Source organism: Drosophila virilis, chromosome X, assembly GCF_030788295.1.
Source record: "Drosophila virilis strain 15010-1051.87 chromosome X, Dvir_AGI_RSII-ME, whole genome shotgun sequence".
Lineage (NCBI taxonomy): Eukaryota > Metazoa > Arthropoda > Insecta > Diptera > Drosophilidae > Drosophila > Drosophila virilis.
In genome coordinates, this window is record NC_091543.1 from 24,904,744 (window position 1) to 24,929,187 (window position 24,444).

At 38.7% G+C, this 24,444-nt stretch overlaps 1 protein-coding gene across 5 annotated transcripts in view; it reads left to right on the forward strand.

Moving 5' to 3' along the window:
- NFAT (NFAT nuclear factor) overlaps positions 1 to 24,444 on the forward strand; it is a 54,312-nt gene extending 29,868 nt beyond the window's left edge. For 2 of the 5 annotated variants that reach the window (XM_032440097.2, XM_032440096.2), the window contains exons 2-10: positions 1,074 to 1,198; positions 1,281 to 1,717; positions 5,247 to 5,984; positions 7,669 to 8,089; positions 8,152 to 8,308; positions 8,502 to 8,749; positions 9,390 to 9,573; positions 20,878 to 22,881; positions 23,239 to 24,444. In XM_032440097.2, coding sequence (XP_032295988.1) covers positions 1,074 to 1,198; positions 1,281 to 1,717; positions 5,247 to 5,984; positions 7,669 to 8,089; positions 8,152 to 8,308; positions 8,502 to 8,749; positions 9,390 to 9,573; positions 20,878 to 22,881; positions 23,239 to 23,243 — 4,319 coding nt within the window. In that variant the 3' untranslated portion in view covers positions 23,244 to 24,444. Of the gene's footprint in view, positions 1 to 1,073; positions 1,199 to 1,280; positions 1,718 to 2,194; positions 2,221 to 5,246; positions 5,985 to 7,668; positions 8,090 to 8,151; positions 8,309 to 8,501; positions 8,750 to 9,389; positions 9,574 to 17,869; positions 18,296 to 20,877; positions 22,882 to 23,238 lie in introns of those variants that run through there. The other 3 variants (XM_032440098.2, XM_070209240.1, XM_070209262.1) reach the window with 3 other exon arrangements.

Sequence of the window (24,444 nt, forward strand, 5' to 3'; positions counted from 1 at the left end):
AAGTCGCACCATTTTTGCATTGTGTTTAAATGAAGCACTTGATATAAATATACATATATATATATATGTATATATAGGCATATATTGTCTTGATCAAGCGGCAAAGCATGCTGCACAGATTTGCATTGCGCCGACTATGCTTGGCGCAGTTTGTTGCAATTCTGATTTTTCTCTCTCTCTCTCTCTCTCCTCTTTCTCTCTCGTACTTATCGTTCCAATTCTGGTTTAAGCTGGTTTTATCTTGAGATTATGACATATATTTGCTTGTTCTATCATCTACTCTCGCTATGAACAATATTTGCAATTTCAGTAACAATCTGTTGATAGTCATCTTCTTGAAAGAAAACAAAAAAAAAGAGAAGAAGCTGTCTATAGACAAATATATGTTTGTATAGCACTTAGTGGTATTTTCTGACATTAACGTAATGGCTAATAAAACGCATTAAAAGTTGAGTTTGAGGCCAATCTTTAAATCAAGATTTTAAGCTGACTCGCATGAAAAACAAACAAGTTTTTTTTTTATTTAAAACCTCTTCCATCCGCTTCAATTATCTATAATTTTAAATCGTTTTTATACCAACATTTTGTTTAGGTTAAGCCTAAGCTAAGCTTATTAAGAATTTAGAAAAATTCCACCCGCAACTGTGGAAAATGAGCGGATAACTTTTGTATGCAACACGATTGGCTTCGAACTAATCTGCAAAGATCAATGTTTAAATTCATTGTTAAGCTTAAGTTAAAACTTTTTAAAAATTTTAAAATTTTTCCACCCGCAACTGTGGAAAAAGTGCCGAAAATTTTGCTTACTATCCGATTGGCCCCAAACTAAATAATCTATATAAAAGTTCATTGAGAACATATTTTCAAACGTTTTTTTCCAAATCCAGCCCATATTTCACATATGTGGGTGTTGTGTGGGCGAAAGTTAAATTTCTATCCGATAGTAGAAAATATCAATAAATTTGCGCCTTTTACAGACAGAAACTGATTTGTTACCTTTTTTCGTAAAACATAAATAAAATAAGTTAAAATACAAACAACAGAATTTATTGTTCTTTTTTATTTGCTTCCAGGCATGCGCATGACCATGTCCACAAACTCAACGATGAGTCCGCGGATACATCGCAAAGGCTTTCGGATACCATCGAAAAGACAGCCTGGCAAGGGACTGCCGGGTAAACTGCATACCATAGCCCGGGTAAGCACTTTGGATGGTTTATGCCATAGCAGCGGCTGCATAAGTATTTAAAACTAAAAATTGTCCACTTTTCATCTGACAGACGGGGCCGGGAAAACTTGTGCCTGGCAAGCGAATACCACAGCGACCGCATCCGCCGCCCTGCGACAATTCGAATGACAGCGGCCTGGGATTCGATCAGCACACGGAGCTGCGCAATGGTGCGGGTGCTGTTGCTGCTGATGCCAGGAGCAATGGGGCCAACAGCGCCAGCAGCAGCAGCAGCAACAGCAGCAACAGTAGCAGCAGCAGCAGCAGCAGTAGCAGCAGCAGCAGCAGCAGTGGCAACAGCAGCGCCTCGGGCAGTGGGCAGCACACAAATCTGTTGGTGAACAACGCGTTGAACAACAGCGTGGCCGTCACCAACTCGCTGCAACAGCATCATCAGCACCAGCAGCAGCAGCAACAGCAGCAACATCATCAGCAACCGCAGCAACATTCACCGCAGCAGCATTTAATACGCGCGATACCCGTTTCAAGGTGAGTCCATCTACCCTTTCGATCAGTCAGCTGTTCAGCTCTCCAACTACCTTACACTCACCTGCACATACTCATATACACAAACACACATACACATACACACACACACACATACACACACACAGAGACACACACGCGCATCGGCTAGCTTTTGGAACTGCATTTGGACGCAAATTGAGACGCTCAGCGTTACCGAATTACCGGACGCCTTTTGCCAGTTTTATTGTTTAGGTTCGTCAAAGCGCATTCGATTTTACTGTAAATAAAATATATACAGAAATCGTTCAGTCCCGAAGTTGGAAATGCATTGGATTATGGTTTCTTCATAAATCGGTTCGCTTGGCGAAATGGATCGTTGGTCATGTGCGCCCTTCAGTAGTGTATCGCACTTGGTTTCGAAAGGAAGTGTGTTGTTCTCTCATCGAATATCCGTGCAACAGACACCCTCCTCCCCAAAAGAAAACACCTCCCAAACACCCTTCAATTGGCAGCATGAGGACGCCGTAAGTGGCACGTTCGGTGGGGGGGTCGAATCGAACATGATCTTGTGCAAGATTTCGAAGAAGAATAATCATATCTAAATACTATATAAAGAACACATTGTTCTTAAACGAAACGTGTTCATATGTATATGTATATATATGTATGTACATGTGTATATATATATATATTATAAATTCCGTTTGTTTACATCTTTGACAAGTCGATGTGAGATTCTCGGCCACAAACACAAACTTACTTTTGAATTTATCATTATATTTTCCAATTTAATTTTTATTTCAATAAATACATAATGCCATTTTCATCAAGACACAGTGATCGCTCGCGAAGTTGAACTGCTTCGACTATAAATAATTTATTTACTTTTCGCTATTCTGTTGCGACCAAAAGTTGTTGAATATTGTTTAAAATTCTATTAATTAAACGCTATTTAAATTTACGAATTTAAATTTACAATATATTAAAAATAATTCGGCAAATAGTTTATTTTCCATCCAATTCTTAATGGAAATGGAAGAGTCAATAAACAAAACAAAATCCCAAAAAAAGATCGGGGTTTAGATAAAAATTCGTTTTTCTAAATGGAATTTTCACTTAAAAGCTAAAAAGTAAAAAAGGTTACAACATTTGGCAAGAAATTAAAGTTTTGGAAATGACGTTTTAAATTTGTTTGTTTTAATCATTTTGTGATTAATCAAATAATGATTAACTATATGTAATTTGCAAGATATTCGAAAATGAAGAAATTCCAATAAAAAAAAAACCCACTAAGCCAATCAAATTTGTAAGATTTGGTTTTATGGACAGGTTTTTCGCGATGCATTTTCTGTTTTTGCATTGTAGGTCATGGTGAATGTGTTTAGAGACAAGTGTCTCGTTGTTGTTAGTGTGTGTGTGTGTGTGTGTGTGTGTGTGTGTGTAAATGTTGTTGCTTTAATACTTATGCCACATTATAATTACATGCCTGTAATCGCATTTGTATCTTATCAATTCCACATTAGAGCTGCAGCAGTTTAAGTTGCCGGCCACTTAAAACACCTTCTTATCGTACATATGTCTCTCGTGTGTCACTTGAAACAACGAGAATATAATAATAAAAAGTGCTGCTCTCTGATTTATATGATCAATTCCGAAATGTTAGTAAACTACTTTATCGACGCGAATTGGATGCCGGCATTTTAGTTAACTACTCCTTTATCGGATGCACATTTTGATACCCTTCCAAAGGGTATTCGAATGCTTGGCATGAAACATTGTATGTATATATATATACTTATGTATGAATGTGATCAGCAGCAACAACCGAGTCGATTTTGTGTGTGCCTGTGCATACTTGTCTCTCAGTTTTAAAGCTATTCTCCCGAATCAAATCCCTTAAGTTCAGCTTTACTGTTTCGTCAAGAATATCTGCAAAACCGTATCAAACCGATCTACTATATTATACGTAGTTAAACATTTTTTCTCATTGCACAAAAGTCGCTCCACTTTCTCTATTCCTCAGAGTTTAAAGGCTGTCTTTTTGAAACCTGGCCTAGTTGTCATTGTTAAAATCTGCAAGCTCTTGTTTGATCCCAATAATAAAGCAATTTTTACCTGTACCTTCTGCGCCCAACAGTTTCATACATTATAGACATATTGATTTGTGTGTATTGATGAGTATATAATTTGTATTTTGATACGTATACGCCATGTTGTGATGCCTACCTTTTCGTTGTCTCAATTTTACTGATAATGGCCGCGCATGGATTTGGCTTAGGTTAGGATTACAAATAAAATAGTTGATTATTATTGCTGCTGCTGATTGGACGATTGGGGAATTGGGGGATTGCGGACTGCACATTATAAAATATCAAGTTATATTATTAAGTGTGTTTAGTGCCACATAACAGCACTTGTTTATTCCATTCACACATGCCTTGATTATATCAAATCAAATATCAGTACATTGGTTCAAATTCAATGCAACTGCCTTTATGAGAAGCAGCACCCACAAGTCACATTTTGTATGATTGTTTGCCTGTTCCTATGTAGTCCAGTAATTTAGTTATCCTTCGTTGAATTTGAATACAATCGAAACTAGTTTACTGTGACTAGCCGGTTCTAATGAACGCTCGTCTCAATTTTAATTGGTTTTCCTGACAAGCATTGTTTTCTTGAACTAGTTCCCTTGGCCATGAACTGTTCGAATCTTTTTAAGGTTTTTAGTTTCGATGTATTAAAAAATGTTAATTATTTGAGCTTGACCTCTTGACGCAGTTCACTGAACCATTGAACCGAACTAGTTCTTAATGCACAGGTGTGCAACTCTTTAAAGTTACATTTGATTCTCGTAAGCGACAATAGAATTCACCGGAAATGCGTGCAATCAATTTGTATGCAAATGAACTAGTTCATTGGCCAGCATAAAAACATTTGCTTCAGATCGCAGATCAATATAATTCCGAACACCACTTGCAGTTCAATCAACACTCGATTGACAGCGCGTATATGTATTTGTATTTGTATTTGTATTCTTGTTTGTGTTCGTGTTTGTTTCGTACATTATCTCTCGCTCTCGCTCTCTCGCTCTCTCTCTATACCTCGCCCTCTTCCCACTTTCCCAACCGATTTGAAATTCAGTTTTATTTGAATATTTCACGTTCCTTTATTTTTTGTGCTTGATTCTTGTCATTTTGATTGGAATTTTGAAAAGATTATGATGTCGTGCCTGTTTACATTAGTCGCACTTTATACTGTTGGGTGTACACGATTTGATTGATAATATTTATGTCTACACGAATTTATGAAATTATTTTATTGTTATTTTTGTTTGTGTATAAGTACAATAAACCCAAAAGCTTTCGATAATATTAAATCAAATTGTATACAAATCAGAGTACAAACAAATAATGTAATTAAATCAGGACATAAAACAGCATATATTAAATGTATATGCATATATGTATATATATATATATTCTATATATATATATATATTTGTATGTGTATATGTATGTACCTGTATATATATATATAAATATATATGTAGATCGCGCCATGCCAAGAAAATGCTCAACTATCTGGATGATATTGAGCCGGACTCATCGGCATCATTTGTGGATGAACTGGCCACGCCGCCCAGCAACGATGAAGACACGGGCTTTGGCACGGACAGCAACCAAGCAACTGCCTCGGCAACAGCAACAACAACGTCAACGGCAACAGGAACACAAACGACAACGCTTAGCTCCGAGCTTTTTGGCGGCTTCTTCAATACAACGATCAGCCACAAGGCCGCCGATGTGGTACTTTCTGTGCAACACCAGCTGCATGAACAGCAGCAGCAACATTTCCAGCAACAACAGTCGCAGCCGCAGCAGCAACAGCAGCAGCAGCAGCATCAGCAGCAGCAACAGCAGCAGCAGCAACAACATCAATTTCACTATCCTGGATTACATTTGCAGCTCCAGCAGCAGGAGAGCAGCAGTGGGGGGGCGGAAAGCGGCGGAGGAGGACGCGGTGGCAAGCATCTGAAACGTCGGAAGCTCGAATGCAATCAAGTGGAGCTCGACAACGATGATGCCTGCAGCGAGGATGAGTTTATACGCAAAATTGCCACCGTTGTGGCCGACAGCGCAGCCAGCAGCGAGCCAGGCAACATCGGATCCAACATCGGCATTGCCAGCATTGGTGGCGCCACAGCACGTTGCATGTCCGCAGAAACTATGAGCCACAGCAGCAGCAGCAAGACCCACGGCAGGAATAGCACCAGCAGCAGCGAGCCAAAGTAAGCGGCGTTTTCTTTACGAACCACAAACAAAAAAAAAAAAAAACAGAAACAGAAACAGAAACAAAAACCAAAGCTACAAACAACAGCAACAACCACAAACAAATTTGAAAAAGCAGTCTCCAAACTGCAGACAACATTTTCGAAACATTTTCAAAATGGCAACAAAAAGGTGCTCATTAAATATGTTTGCTATGGACATTTTTGAAACGAACGAATTTTGAAGAATTTAAATGGCCACAAAGTCCACAAATTGCCTGTAAATCTAACAATTTTTATATATATATAATATATATTTTATTATATATATTATATATATATCTAAATGGGCGACACATTTTTTAAATAAATAATAAACAACAACAAAAATGTACTCTTCGTATATGCATTGATGTTTATGTACATAAAAAAAGAATTTTGGAATATTTGTTTTTCACTTAAAAATGGCCACAAATTTTAATGCAATTCCATAAATTAGAATACTTTAAAAATTTACAAATTATTAAAAAACAAACTTTATTAAAATGTCTTAAAATTAAAGGCAAAAAGCTTGTGGCTTTGAATATTTGTTATTTTTGCTGTTATTTTTATTGAGAATTTTATTAACACGTTCTAAATAATTTAATGCCTAAGGTAAAATGTTTGAAAACGAATTTGTTTAAACTTTTTGTTCGGCTTTGTTGTTGTACATGCTATGTGTCTGTTATTTCTATCTCCCTTTCCCCACCCCCCCTCCCCCCCTCTCTCTCTATGTCTCTCCCAACCTCCCTATCTAGCTTTCTTGTTCTCAGTGTGTGTGTGTGTGTGTGTGTGTTTAAAGAAAATGAATCGTCAACAATAGCAAAAGCAAGTTAAAAGTAACATAAAACTCATATCAAAATAATTGTTTAAACAAAACAAAAACAACAACTGCAAAGTGCAAAGTGCAGCGCGTTGATTTTCCACACTCACATTCACATTTGTTGCCTTTTTCTTTCAATTGCTTTTATGTTCAAAAAGAAAATCAAATGTTAAGAAAATGTTTTGTGTTTTGGTTATTTTGTATTTTCCGATTCCGAATTGCAAACATTTCGCTTTGCGTTTAATATTATATACATAACTCTATTTATTGTTTTGGGCACGGCTCTCTCTCCCTCTCCCTCTCTCGCTCTCGCCTCTGTGTGTGCGAGTGTGTGCGTGTGTGTATTATAAAGCCATATATCATTTTGCATCAAGTTTATTCATCCTGGGCCCCAGCACATGTAGCACTAAATTTTTTATCATAAATCAAGATACGCATATGCAAAACACACGCATATAATACCACACCATATACAATATTTACATATGTATATATATATATATATATTTATATATTTATATATATATATATATATATTTATATCATATATATATACACTACCGAAATTCGGAATTTTCTTATAGTTTCAACGCATCTGTACAGAGTCTAGGAAAAGTTCAAAGTACGCCCTTGCTGCGTTTTATGATCCCATAGACAAATAAACATTAAAATATGGCCACGTTTTGTAGATTTGATTTGAGCTTTATTCGAATATTTGGATGCCCAGCCTCCTTCTCCACCTCACCATAACACATAGTTTGTCTATTGAACTTGGACCTGTGAGCCACTAGCTTCAACTGTTTATTGATTGTGCTTCTTCCGCAAATTGTACAATTTCCCCAGATTCATTGGAACGCGCGCCGTAACCCGCGTGGCCAACAAAAGGCAACCAACGACACCATTGAACAGCATCGCCAGCTCCAATGATGGCCATGTCCAGCTGGAGATTGTCTCCCAGCCGGAGCAACAGCATCGCGCCCGTTACCAGACCGAAGGTAGCCGCGGCGCAGTCAAGGATCGTAGCGGCAACGGTTTCCCCATTGTCCGGTTAACCGGCTATGAAAAGTCAGCCGTACTCCAGGTGTTCATTGGCACGGACATTGGACGCGTTGCACCGCATATGTTCTATCAGGCGTGCAAGGTGGCTGGCAAGAATTCGACGCAGTGCAACGAGAAGAAGGTCGACGGCACCATGGTCATTGAGATTGATTTCAAACCCGAAACGGACATGACCATCACCTGCGATTGCGTTGGCATCCTTAAGGTACACACTCGTAGAATTTACAAACTATTGTCTAGCCAATCGCATAACAACTCTTCCTGCAGGAACGCAATGTCGATGTGGAACACCGTTTCCCGGAGCACCTAGCACAGAAGAATAAGAAGAAGTCAACACGTTGTCGCATGGTCTTTCGCACGCAGCTAACACGCGACGATGGCAGCACTGAGACGCTGCAGGTCTGCTCCAATCCCATCATATGCAGTAAGTATTCACACTCTTTGAAAACTATTTTCTATTTTGGATCTATCAGATCTCTCCAACCAAAGACCCAAGCGCAATTGATGTTTCATTTGTGCCTCGAATTAGAGCCAAGTGTTACATATATGGTTTCGTAATTAGATTAATTTTTGGATAAATTTGCACTAACTTTGGTTGTTTTTTTCGTATTTCATAGCTCAGCCACCAGGCGTACCAGAGATCTGTAAAAAATCACTTAACTCTTGCCCCGTCGATGGCGGTCTGGAGCTGTTCATCATTGGAAAGAACTTTTTGAAGGACACGCACGTTGTGTTCCAGGAGACCTACGACAGTGTCAATGCCGATGATCCGGCTGCCGAGATAGTAGGCCGTCAGCAGCTGATCGGTGGAACGGCAGCGCTTTGGGAACAGAGCGTGCAGCCCGACAAGGAGTATTTGCATCAGGTACGATATAAGGCACGGATGTATCTATATCTAGGAAGTGGACGTTTTAAAGATGTTACCTTATGTAATGTTGTGCAGGATTTTTGCGAATTCCGCCCAAAAGTGTGGAAAATTTGTGGAAAACGTTTGTAAAGCATACTCCACGATCTTTATGAAAATTCATTTAAGAGGTTTACCAACTTTCACCCCTCCTGGCTAGAAAATCGTAATCACATGATTAACAGCCGAAGATTCGAGTTCTAACTCATTTCTAAGGATCTTTATAAATATTATTTGGAGACATGTTGCACACGTTTACTTCAATCCATTTTTTCTGGGTGAAAAATTATAGTTATAGGTTTTATCGGAATACGTTTTTCATATATTTCGCGAATTGCACCCGCAACCGTGAATAATTGGCGGAAAAGAAGTTGCAGTTGCTACCTTCTGATCGGCTTCAATTCATTTTTAGCAAGACCTTTGTGAAAAATATTTGTCTTCTCAATTATGACTTCCAGTGTACATAAATATTGTATTCAATTTGCTCATGTCTGCAATTTGAAGAAGACAGCTTACCCGTGGCAAAGATGGATGATACCCGCCATTATATGCAACAGCATATGCTTTCAGTTTTAGCTGACATATTTTCTTTAATTTTCAGACACATTTGATCTGCACAGTGCCGCCATATCCGCATCAGAATCTGGTAAAGCCGGTCAGCGTTCAGGTGTCAATCATCTCGAGCGGCAAGAAGAGCGAGCCGCACACCTTCACCTACACCCCCAAGGGCAGCTATACGACTCTAGCGGCGGCCAGCACGTTAAGTAGCACAATGCATAGCCAAGGTATTTATTTGTTGACTATTTCTATATAAACACCAGCCCCCAAGCAGGCATCATGAACCATAAACGTTTTAAGCGCGAAACTTGAGCATTCCAATGCACAAACACACACCCATACGGACACACAAAGACACACACACACACAAAGACACACTCAAACACACAGACATCAGCAAATAAACACTATAATTTTAACAATAATTCGTCAGGCAGTCGTCGCAGGCAGGCCAGTTGAACGCATTATCGTTAGCCAATCCAATAAATAAGAAAAACACATAGATACATAGATACATAGATACATATTACCATACATAAATGATCTCGTACATAGACACTCGTATGTATGTATAACAAACATCATATACAATACATATATTCGTTAACTCGTTTAAACACGATTCGAAAAAAAAAAAACAAAAAGAACAATATATATATATATACATACATAAGTATATATATATAATAAATAAAACCCACAAGTGTTGCAAATTTATTAGTTAGCTTAGCTAATTAGTTATTTGGTTGAGACATTTATAAAATCATAAATGAATAATCTATAATATTTAATTACGACAATTTGAAATCTCAAAATAATACTATGCGTTATTTTGTGCGCAGATTAAATTGTTTTTTTATACCCTGAACCCATTAAAAATGGGTATATTTTATACCTATCGCCACCTCTCCGCTACCACCCCAGAGCTATAAATCATGTTAATAACCCAACTTTTATTGCCAACCAATTTAAGCCAAAATTTAAATGCAATTGTCTTTTTCAGTATACACAAATATTCTATGATACAATAAGATATACTGTAGAAAATTTCATAAAGATCGGGTAAAAAAAACCAAAGTTATATGCAACTGCGCAATTGAATAGAGCAGCATCTTTGAGAATTTCTGTACAAACACACATTCATGCGCGTCTGCTTCGCATTTTAACAGCATGGTTATTGCGACTTTTTTCTGTAATGCTATTTAAGTTCCTTTTTCCAAAACGACATAACTCCGAGCGGAGATATGACCTTCCAAATCATCACGATTTTTTTTTTCAAAATCGAGGTCGGTGCGAAAATCGAAACTTTTTCAATGATTTTTTTTTAATATCTCGGGTAAATAATGTCTGATTTTAAAATGTTATTCCTTTTTGAATGCGTACCGATCCCTAACATCAATTGGCATTCAAACAAATTAAACGTCGATGGGTTCAAAAAATTTTAAAGACAAAAAAACCATTAGTTCGTAAAGTCAACCTTTTTGATGATTTCTTGGAATATTTCTGTCAAATAATGTCGGATTTTGGAATTTTATACTATTTTTGACTCGTAAGGATCAGTTCTATCGATTGGCATCAAAAAAAGGAAATCCAAAATTTTGACCCAAATCGATTAAATGGCAAGTTACATCACTTTTTTGCCGCGCGGAGATATGACGTTCCAAAACGACAGAACTCCCCGCGGAGATATGACCTTCCAAATCATCACGATTTTTTTTTCAAAATCGAGGTCGGTGCGAAAATCAAAACTTTTTCGATGATTTTTTTTTAATATCTCGGGTAAATAATGTCTGATTTTAAAATGTTATACCTTTTTGAACGCGTACGGATCCCTCCCATCTATTGGCATTCAAGCAAATTAAACATCCTTTTGTTAAGAAAAATGTTGTAGACAAAAATACAAATTGATGATTTCTTGGAATATTTCTGTCAAATAATGTCAGATTTTGGAATTTTATACCATTTTCGACTCGTAAGGATTAGTTTTATCGATTGGCATCAAAAAAAGGAAATCCAAAATTTTGACCCAAATCGACAAAATGGCAAGTCACATCACGTTCTTTTCCGCGCGGTGATATGATGTTCCAAAACGACATAACTCCGCGCGGAGATATGACGTTTCAAAACGACAGAACTCCGCGGGAGATATGACGTTCCAAAACGACAGAACTCCCCGCGGAGATATGGCGTTCCAAAACGACATACCTCCGCGCGGTGATATGACGTTCCAAAACGACAGAACTCCGCGCGGAGAAATGACGTTCCAAAACGACATAACTCCGTGCGGAGATATGACGTTCCAAAACGACATAACTCCGCGTGGAGATATGACGTTCCAAAACGACATATTTCCGCGTGGAGATATGACGTTCCAAAACGACATAACTCCGCGCGGAGATATGACGTTCCAAAACGACATAACTCCGCGCGGAGATATGACGTTCCAAAACGACATAACTCCGCGCGGAGATATGATGTTCCAAAACGACAGAACTCCGCGGGAGATATGACGTTTCAAAACGACATAACTCCCCGCGGAGATATGACGTTCCAAAACGACAGAACTCCCCGCGGAGATATAACCTTCCAAATCATCACGATTTTTTTTCAAAATCGAGGTCGGTGCGAAAATCAATACTTTTTCGATGATTTTTTTTTAATATCTCGGGTAAATAATGTCTGATTTTAAAATGTTATACCTTTTTGAACGCGTATGGATCCCTACCATCAATTGGCATTCAAGCAAATTAAACATCGTTTTGTTAAAAAAAATGTTGTAGACAAAAAAACAAATTGATGATTTCTTGGAATATTTCTGTCAAATAATGTCAGATTTTGGAATTTTATACTATTTTTGGCTCGTAAGGATCAGTTTTATATCACAAAATATCACGTTTTTTTTTTTTAAATCGAGGTCGGTGCGAAGATCGAAATCGAATAGCTCCACGCGGAGATATGACGTTTCAAAACGACATAACTCCGGGACATATATCGATATCGATACCCTGTTTTTTGGGCAATTTTGGTAAATAATAATGTCTGATTTTAAAATGTTATTCCTTTTTGAATGCGTACCGATCCCTAACATCAATTGGCATTCAAACAAATTAAACATCGATGGGTTCAAAAAATTTTAAAGCAAAAAAACCATTAGTTCGTAAAGTCAACCTTTTTGATGATTTTTTGGAATATTTCCGTCAAATAATGTCGGATTTTGGAATTTTATACCATTTTTGACTCGTAAGGATCAGTTCTATCGATTGGCATCAAAAAAAAGGATATCCAAAATTTTGACCCAAATCGACAAAATGGCAAGTTACATCACGTTCTTTTCCGCGCGGTGATATGATGTTCCAAAACGACATAACTCCGCGCGGAGATATGACGTTCCAAAACGACATAACTCCGCGTGGAGATATGACGTTCCAAAACGACATAACTCCGCGCGGTGATATGACGTTCCAAAACGACATAACTCCGCGCGGAGATATGACGTTCCAAAACGACATAACTCCGCGCGGAGATATGATGTTCCAAAACGACATAACTCCGCGCGGAGATATGACGTTCCAAAACGACATAACTCCGCGCGGAGATATGACGTTCCAAAACGACATAACTCCGCGTGGAGATATGACGTTCCAAAACGACATATTTCCGCGTGGAGATATGACGTTCCAAAACGACATAACTCCGCGCGGAGATATGATGTTTCAAAACGACAGAACTCCGCGGGAGATATGACGTTTCAAAACGACAGAACTCCCCGCGGAGATATGACCTTCCAAATCATCACGATTTTTTTTTCAAAATCGAGGTCGGTGCGAAAATCAATACTTTTTCGATGATTTTTTTTGAATATCTCGGGTAAATAATGTCTGATTTTGCAATGTTATACCTTTTTGAACGCGTACGGATCCCTCCCATCAATTGGCATTCAAGCAAATTAAACATTGTTTTGTTAAAAAAAATGTTGTAGACAAAAAAACAAATTGATGATTTCTTGGAATATTTCTGTCAAATAATGTCGGATTTTGGAATTTTATACCATTTTTGACTCGTAAGGATCAGTTTTATCGATTGGCATCAAAAAAAGGAAATCCAAAATTTTGACCCAAATCAACAAAATGGCAAGTTACATCACGTTTTTTCCCGCGCGGTGATATTATGTTCCAAAACGACATAACTCCGCGCGGAGATATGACGTTTCAAAACGACAGAACTCCGCGGGAGATATGACGTTCCAAAACGACAGAACTCCCCGCGGAGATATGGCGTTCCAAAACGACATACCTCCGCGCGGTGATATGACGTTCCAAAACGACAGAACTCCGCGCGGGGAAATGACGTTCCAAAACGACATAACTCCGTGCGGAGATATGACGTTCCAAAACGACATAACTCCGCGCGGAGATATGACGTTCCAAAACGACATAACTCCGCGCGGAGATATGATGTTCCAAAACGACATAACTCCGCGCGGAGATATGACGTTCCAAAACGACATAACTCCGCGCGGAGATATGACGTTCCAAAACGACATAACTCCGCGCGGAGATATGATGTTCCAAAACGACAGAACTCCGCGGGAGATATGACGTTTCAAAACGACATAACTCCCCGCGGAGATATGACGTTCCAAAACGACAGAACTCCCCGCGGAGATATAACCTTCCAAATCATCACGATTTTTTTTCAAAATCGAGGTCGGTGCGAAAATCAATACTTTTTCGATGATTTTTTTTTAATATCTCGGGTAAATAATGTCTGATTTTAAAATGTTATACCTTTTTGAACGCGTACGGATCCCTACCATCAATTGGCATTCAAGCAAATTAAACATCGTTTTGTTAAAAAAAATGTTGTAGACAAAAAAACAAATTGATGATTTCTTGGAATATTTCTGTCAAATAATGTCAGATTTTGGAATTTTATACTATTTTTGGCTCGTAAGGATCAGTTTTATATCACAAAATATCACGTTTTTTTTTTTTAAATCGAGGTCGGTGCGAAGATCGAAATCGAATAGCTCCACGCGGAGATATGACGTTTCAAAACGACATAACTCCGGGACATATATCGATATCGATACCCTGTTTTTTGGGCAATTTTGGTAAATAATAATGTCTGATTTTAAAATGTTATTCCTTTTTGAATGCGTACCGATCCCTAACATCAATTGGCATTCAAACAAATTAAACATCGATGGGTTCAAAAAATTTTAAAGCAAAAAAACCATTAGTTCGTAAAGTCAACCTTTTTGATGATTTTTTGGAATATTTCCGTCAAATAATGTCGGATTTTGGAATTTTATACCATTTTTGACTCGTAAGGATCAGTTCTATCGATTGGCATCAAAAAAAGGAAATCCAAAATTTTGACCCAAATCAACAAAATGGCAAGTTACATCACGTTTTTTCCCGCGCGGTGATATTATGTTCCAAAACGACATAACTCCGCGCGGAGATATGACGTTTCAAAACGACAGAACTCCGCGGGAGATATGACGTTCCAAAACGACAGAACTCCCCGCGGAGATATGGCGTTCCAAAACGACATACCTCCGCGCGGTGATATGACGTTCCAAAACGACAGAACTCCGCGCGGGGAAATGACGTTCCAAAACGACATAACTCCGTGCGGAGATATGACGTTCCAAAACGACATAACTCCGCGCGGAGATATGACGTTCCAAAACGACATAACTCCGCGCGGAGATATGATGTTCCAAAACGACATAACTCCGCGCGGAGATATGACGTTCCAAAACGACATAACTCCGCGCGGAGATATGACGTTCCAAAACGACATAACTCCGCGCGGAGATATGATGTTCCAAAACGACAGAACTCCGCGGGAGATATGACGTTTCAAAACGACATAACTCCCCGCGGAGATATGACGTTCCAAAACGACAGAACTCCCCGCGGAGATATAACCTTCCAAATCATCACGATTTTTTTTCAAAATCGAGGTCGGTGCGAAAATCAATACTTTTTCGATGATTTTTTTTTAATATCTCGGGTAAATAATGTCTGATTTTAAAATGTTATACCTTTTTGAACGCGTACGGATCCCTACCATCAATTGGCATTCAAGCAAATTAAACATCGTTTTGTTAAAAAAAATGTTGTAGACAAAAAAACAAATTGATGATTTCTTGGAATATTTCTGTCAAATAATGTCAGATTTTGGAATTTTATACTATTTTTGGCTCGTAAGGATCAGTTTTATATCACAAAATATCACGTTTTTTTTTTTTAAATCGAGGTCGGTGCGAAGATCGAAATCGAATAGCTCCACGCGGAGATATGACGTTTCAAAACGACATAACTCCGGGACATATATCGATATCGATACCCTGTTTTTTGGGCAATTTTGGTAAATAATAAGAGCTAAAGTCCCCAAACTTGACATATAGCTTCTAGGCTAGAACATATATATGCATTTAATGTTGGAAGAAGAGGGTTCAGGGTATCCTCTAGTCGGGAGCTCCCGACAAGAACCTCTTACTTGTTTTTTTTTGAGATACGGATATTAAAAAAGGAAAAGAAATGCAAATAAAGATACATTCAATGTCAAATATTAATAAAAACAAGCTTAAGTTTGTGTACAAATCTTTTCAAATAAATTTTAGAAAACAAGAAATAAGGCTATCGTCCACCTAAAAGAAGTTTTAAATATATTCAATGAAGCGATATTTCCGTTTTAAAAGCGAATCTTTTGATTGATTGTCCAGATAACTTGTGCTTTAATCCTTAACTTTTTACATATTTGTATAAATTGTGCTCTATTTACGCACTTTTTACATATTTTTACTTGGTTTAAGCCAAATTTTGCATTATGCACGACTTCTTATTAAGTTTTCACTGCATGCATGCATTCATTTTTGATCAAAGCAAAACGGGATTAAATCGAAATAAGTCCATATAAATACCACACTTTTAAACTGGTTTTCAACACAAACTTCTGCTGGCATCATTCATTCATTTTAATACATTTGTATTAAATTTTGGCATGAAATGTGTAACAACTCCGAATCCCTTTAATTCAATTGAATAGATACATATACGTATCTTCTTGTTTTAATTATCTCTTAATAGTCAAACATCAAATTCTGTTTACATACTCTAAATGGTGTGTCCAAAAAAAAAAGAGAGAACTTATCATATCTTTGAGATTAAACATAAAAACCTTTGCATCTAATTATAAAAATCATTAAATTTTTACTTGACTTTATTTCAAGAAGCAGCACAGAATAACGCATGGAAACTATAACACAATAAGATCACATAATTATAATTTTTAAGTAACAAAAAGAAAATCTCGAAAAAACACTGTGAAGAAATCAAATTTAATCTAATTAAGGTATATATTATAAAATTGTTAGGAAACTCTGAAAACATAAGAAAAAAGAAATGCAAATGTTTATGACAATGAATCTGAATCTGAATCTGAATCTGAACTGTTCGACGATTTAGAAAACTTTTTAGAAAGTTTTCAAAATGGAGAGTTAACAAATGCGCGAATCCGGCTTTACTCCGTCTCCGTCTCTCTCTCCTTCTCTATCTCTTTATCTCTCTCTCACACTCTTTCTCTCTCTGTCTGTCTATCTATTTACCTCTATCTCTCTCGCTCGATTTCTTACTGCAATAACTGAACGAGGCCACAAGGGAAACTGATCGAAACAACTCTGCGGTGCGAATGTGTGAATTAAGATGTTTGCATAATGTGAGCAGATATACCCTGTAGAAGCCGAAGACAAACGAATATGGCATATACACATACATTCCAGGGAAAACTTGTTTATTGCGTTACTTTCGTTGTTGAAGATATATATATATATATATATTAAGTCTTGGGCGCCGTTTAAAATACTTTTTGAAGTCTTTAGCTTTTGCGTTTTGTTCGGAATGTTTGCTTGTATGTGTGTATGAATGTGTATGTGGGTGTGTGTTTGGCTGGGTGTGGGTGTGTGTGAGTGTGACCGTCTGATTGCATTTGGGTGTGAGTCCGAGCGAGTGAGTGTGCGACTTGTATGCAGCATGCAGAGTTTTCTTGATCACGTTTCCACCATGCACGAGTCCAGCGCCTGCAGATAACGGAGAAGCACCCAACTACCGATAAACGATAACCGATAATCGATAACCAATAACCGATACATGATAACAAAAATATTGCATCAAATCAGCAGCAGCAACAGGAGATGCAGATGAAGAAGAAACAGAAGCAGAAACAGAAGAAATTATTGAGGATTAAAATAATGATCAAAAATAATAAACAGAAGGCAGCTGTTCTAATTCTTATTCAGGGAAACCGGCAGAAACTTTATCGCAACACTAATTACAAAAATCCAAAACAAAAAAAAAAAAAATAAATAAAAAAAAATATACATATATATATTTTTACTTTATTCTTCCTCCCCTCCCCTTCTCTTAGCAATTTAGGTGCTCAATATACTATATAGTCAAATATGTAACAATTTTGAGTGCTATAAAATGCAAAAAAAAAAAAAAAAAAAAAAAAACAAAAAACACTAAACAAAATCTAGTCAAGAAAATTTCCCCAATTACAAAATCAAGATCTAAGTCGATCCAAGCCAAACAATATTATACACTAATTAAATCAGCCACCAAGAGGCTGAACTAAGAAACAAAAGCGAGCGCCACAATTAATATGGAATTATATCCAATGATATACATATGCACACACGAATCTCGTCTCAAGGGTCGATTCGATTTACAAACATACATACACCCAGACATTTAGTATGAATCCAATGATAACAGATGGTCGGGATAACTGCAGGGAGCAGATGATCTACGCCGGATTCGGAACCGGCATTGGAACCGGAACCGGAGCACAGCCCAGCCAGCCAGTGACAGCCACAGCACGAGAGCAACAGCCACATGGAGCCTCAGGCCACGTCTTCTGCACCACTTTTTTAGGGTACTGGTGAAAAAAAAACAAACAAAAAAAAAAAAAACAAATTTAAAAAAAAAAAAAAACAAACAACAACAAAATACTGCAAAAAATTGAGAAATTCAACCATTGACCTCGTTTGACATTTCGTACACCATTTTATATATGTCTATCATTTTATATTAACTATAAACCTAGTTATAGATTCTACATACATACGTACATACTCTTAAAACTCCACAAATAACCCACAATACGCATTCGTATCTCTTAAGTATATAACATATATATATATATATATATATATATATACGAATCACGTTAAACAATTGTGAAAGTCTCGTTTCCGATGCCAGCATCTTGGGCTTATAACATTACGTTCATTCACTTCTGTTACGATCTTAAACGTTATCGAATCATCGATTTATCGATACATTCCATGCTTTGCATAACCGCATTCCGCTGACAGAATATTGCTTTCATTACAATCGGAGGTGGGCATCGATTATCGATTATTTAACGACCTGTTTCACCTCTGCATACATTTCATAAAAAGCTTATATTTTCCTCCCAAGTGCTTTAGTTATTGCCAATTACTATACTGCTTATGTAGAATAACAAAGATAAAGCATCGAGCTCAATGGACATCTAAATAGTATGTGTAAAAAGCTGTTTGTCCCGGCTGATTAATTGATTAACTTATAGTCAACCAACCATAATAGATAGTGCGGTTTTATGAAACTTGTTTCTAACCCATTCGATCGGCATCAAACTCATTTACAAAGATTCAAATTCTCAAATCCATTTAAGTGCTGTTTCACGCTTTTCTCAAAATCCACTCCTCCTGAGTGGAAAAGAAGCTCGTTTCAGAGCGAAAACTTAATTGATTGGCGATATTGATCAGAGATATTGTGAATTCCACGCGCAACTGTGGAAAATTCGTGAAAACCCGTTTTAAGCGACCTTTCGATCGGCTTTAAACACAATTTCAATGTTCTTTGACTGGTCAGCTGCACAATTTTGGTTCCATATGGGTATACAAAGCGTTCTTTAAGAGGTAGTGATGGGACTCACCTAGAACGAGTGGAATATTAAGCATTGCTCGCACTTCAGAGCCTCAGCATTACGCCTAGAGAAATATCAACTACGTTTACCTAAGATCCTAGAATAAAGGTGGCGGTGCAGGTGCAGTTGAACTAGTTCTTCATAACCCAATTAAGTGTGTGGGTGGTGTGGCTAGAGTTATTATTCTCAACTATGATAATACGTATTTGCGGAAACCCAGGCTATCATCCAGCATTCCTTCGTACTAACCATACCAACTATACTTATATATACAAACTATACATGCATACATATAAGAACTAGACACCAAAAATTATATATATTTATATTATATATATATATATATATATATATATATATTTATTAAATATTAATATTAAAATTATAATCTAACTAGTTTAAATAGTTTATAAAAATAGATTTTAAGCTAGCTTTAAGCTGCTGCCCTGGAAATTGCTTTAAGCGAGAAAGAGAGGCTGACAGTGTGTATGTATGGGAGAGAGGGAGAGGGAGAGAGAGAGATTGAGAGTGAAAGAGAAAGAGTGCTTGTGAGTTTGTGTTCATGTTGAAAAGCGAGCTGGTTTTTGTTTGTTTTTCTAACATTCAGACGGGCAATCCGCGCATCAAGCCAACAGTTTGTTTCACATTTGTGAGTGTCTTATATATATTATTATATATTGGATTTGATCAGAAGGTAGTTTGTTGTTTGCGCTGGATGTATGTATTATAGGCTAAGGAGTTTGTGAATGCGATGGACTAAAGCAATTTCCAAGCTCAGAGCATTGCGAGCACATTATATAATATGTATAATATATAATATATATACATATATACATATTTAATCAGCTTGCCTTAAGACTTAATCCCCCACAAAGATACTCAAACACAACATGACCCATGAAAAGTATACACATATATATGCATATATATATATATATATATATGGATATATGCCCATATATTTATTTGCCAACCCAAACCCGAATTGCAGCCAAGTTGTTGGCTAAAATAGAGAGCAATAACCATTTGAATAATATATATTTTAATTTTAGCATTTAGCATTAAGCTCTTTATAGTTATGTAAGCTGTCGGACATATAAGCATTTGCTCTCTATTTTTACCTTCAATTGGCTGGCTGACTGTCTCACCCCTCTCTCACTCTCTCTCTCTGTCTCTCTATGTCTCTGTCTTTGTCTCTGTCTATCTCCCTCTCACTTTCTCTCTCTCTCTCTCTCTCTCTCTCTCTCTGTCTCTCCGTGTCTGTCTTTCTCCAGCTACTCCTTACAGTTTAGCGCTTCACCCCTCCTTTTTACCCTACGCGAAGAATTCTTATATATATATATTTTTTTTCTCTTTATATTTATATTTTTTTTAGTTATTTACTGATATTCTTTTTTTTTATTTTTGACTTGACCACGCCCACAAACTCCTAACCACCCCTGACACCTGACCCTGCCCCTGCCTCTGCCCCTGCCCCCACCCCCTTTAGAAGCCGCACAATTGCCAGCATCAGTGTACTAAAGACGCTTCTCTTATACTTGTAGATGTGGCGAACTTCATGGACACGAGCAACGCGCCCGCCAACAACTCCGCCTGGGTGGGCAACAATGGCAGCAGCAATGCCGCCGCCGTTGTCGCTGCGGGCGGGAACGTTGTGGAAACGAAACATGAACTGGATTTGGGCATGATGCCGCCACCGATCACAACACAGATACCGATGGGACTGCGCCGCTCATCGCTGTCCGGGTCGACGCCCATGATAACGGATCAGCAGCTGGTGCATCTGAGCAGCGCGGATGCGGCACTGAAGAGCGAGCTGCTGGACGAGAACAGCTCGCTCAGCCCACATACGGCCGAAGCGCTCCACTCGCCGGAGGCACTCAATCCGTGCAGCCCCAATGCGCTGCAGTATCATGCACATTATGCGCGCAAGGCCAGCCTGGACACGATCATGTACGATCAGTCGAATAGTATGCCCGGCTTTCCAGTGCCCGCTGCGTCAACTGTGGAACTGGATCCCGCTTCCGCGGTCGCTGTGGCCGTTGGCCTGGCCGTCAAGCACGAAATTGTCCAACATGTGGTGCAGCAGCAGCAGCAGCAGCAACAACAGCAGCAGCAGCAGCAACAACAGCAACAGCAGTCGGCGGCAAATGTGCACAAGTTCATTGATGATCTGACCAAGTCCACGTCTGTGGTCAACAGCAATGGCACCAGTGAGCCGGCGCTGTTCACGGGCTCGTCGGTCATTGACCACGCCCTCACGGACATACTGCAACAGAAGGTGGGCGTACTGGCACACACACACCCGCACACGCACACGCATACGCACGGACACGGACACGGACACACAACGGCAACAGCTGCGCCCAGCGTACTGAAGCGAAGCCTCTCGATCAGCAGCAACAACTCCAACTCGAGCTCGCTGTCGGGCAGCGAAACATCACCAAATAGCTCGCCGTTAACGCAGGATATAATCCTCAATTCGGAGCCGGCGGCCGCGTTGGGCGCCGGTTTGCCATTGCAGCAGTTGGCAGCGGTCCCAGCTGCAGCTGCGGCTGCTGCTGCTGTGGCCAATGCTGGCGGCGCTTTGTCCACGGACATCATCATGAATCCGGCTGTGTCGCCGTCAACCATACTCTGTTCGGCAAATGGCGCCGCCACCGCCATGGTGGCCAACATATTGGCGCCACATCAGGTGACCATGGCCAATTCGATACTGAACGACATTGCCATGCAGGCGGAGCCGACGCGCCAAGATGCAGCTGTTGCTGCCTTGGCGCTGAGCAACATTATGATGAGTCCGCCGAATGCCGCCGCGGGCGTCGATGTCGGTGACACACTGCCGCCGACACCCGCTGTCATGCAGCCAGAGGTGGCTGCCACAGCCACCTCGACGGCCGTTAGCAACATGATAATAAAGGCTGCTGCTGATTTTATAACTACACAAGAGCAGGAACAGCATCATTATCACCAGCAGCAGCAGCAGCAACAACAGCAACAACAACAACAGCAACAGCAACAACAGCAGCATGCGCATGCCCATTCGCACTCACATCCGCATCCGCATCCACACTCACATCCACTTCCGCATCCTCACCCACATCCACAACAGCAGCAGCAGCAGCAGGCAGCAAATGCGGCCGCCACTGGCGGAGATCCGCTGGTCAATCTGCTGTTGAACCACACCACATCGGAAACAGTTGCCGTGGAGGCAGCCACCGCTGCCGCCGTTGCCGCCGGCTTCCCAGCACTGTCAGCTGTCCACCTGCCCGTTGTGCCGCCCACACCACAAGAATCTCTCATTGTTGCGCTGGCCACTGAGAACGCATTGCAAAAGTCTGTGGCCACTGCGGCCGTAACAACCAATGGAGCTGTGATGACACAGCAGGCATCGGCGCCCAGCAGCGCCGGCAGCATTCTGCCAGCCGCCGTTGGCGCCGTCGCTGCGGCCGCTGCAGTCGCTGTGCAGCCGCCCATACCCCAGGAGCTGACCACAATGTCCGACCAAGATCTAATCAGTTACATCAATCCGAGCACCTTCGATCAGCGTAAGTACCTGCTCAACTTAAATATCTCTCCCTATCTCTCTCTCTCTCTCTGATTCTCTATGATTCAAGCTAGGGTCGAACTAACAAGCGAGAAGTTGCGGGTTCGATCTTATGTGATCTTATTTGTGCTTATTCGCAATGAAGACTTAACAGATATTGTTTTTGGCAGTCTCCAATCTTGCGATTAAGTAACAAAATATATATATTTATATTTATAAAGGCTGCAAACTGGTTTTGAGCCCAACCAATTAAATTTCGGAATTCCAATTTATTTAAAAAGGGTTGTTTTTTTTTTAATAAACTTATTCCATGTTAAATTCGCATTTAATGATTGCTTTTCTTTCTCTTGTGTTTCAGTTTAAACGGCGACAGATCAACAAATTAAACTATTGGGTTATTTTAATCAACTAAGGGGAAACCACACAGGCCTAATCCTAAGCGTTAACATATAAAAACACACCCACACACACACACACGCACACAGCTTAATGTGGACCAAATTGTTTGTTTCATTCGGTTAGCAGAACTAATTTTACCACCAATGAGAAAAGTGCAATGAAAATCACCTCTCTCTTTCACACCCACACACAACACACAGACAGACACACACACACACACACATTTGTATCGTTTTAAGCACACTTGTTAAGCTGTAGACCCTATAGATATACCTTTTTTTTTTGTTTTTGTTAAATTTAAATTGATTTTTTGTCAACAAAAGTCAAATTATCTCAAAAATGATAACGACTGCCATATAAATACATGAATAAAACAGAAGCAATCGCCCCAACTAAATAATAATACATGAAAACAAATCAACAATTGCAGTTAATCAATTAAATATACATATTAAAACAGATTTTACTTATTTAATCAATATTTTTTTTCTATTTACGTATTATTATTTTGTTGCGTTTATGTCCCGAAACTTTCTGAAAGTTCAAGTCTGATTTGATATACATACATATATAAAACAACTATATATAATTATAACTATTTGTTTTTTTTTTTTTTTTGCAAAATATATATTTCATATTTTTATTATTATTAATATTATTATTATTTTGTCTTCTGTTAAGGGGTTTGCAAAATCAAAACAAAAAAATTATCTACATACATGTATAAATATTTATAGCTACGAATATGAATATGCGAAAATTCCAAAAGACTTTTTATTTAAAAACAAACAACAAAAACAAAACAAAAAAAAAAAACAAACAAACAAACTTTTTTTCATACTGTTCAAGTTTTAAATGTTTAAACTATATCGCAAAGAACGAGAAAACAGCACGCACACAAATATAACAAACATTTTTTATGCTTAACATTATAATTAACTATATTGTTTACTATTATGATCATTTATTGTTAGTAGCTGCTAAATGTAGTCGTAGTCATAGGCCACAAATCAGAGTTACCTAAAATTATATATATATATAGATATATATGCCGTATACCAGATAGATCAAATGTCTGCGCATTGCTTAGTATTACCTCCACACACACCCCCCGCCCGCTCCCCACGCATAACAAAAATAATAAAAGATCCTCCGAAGAATGAAA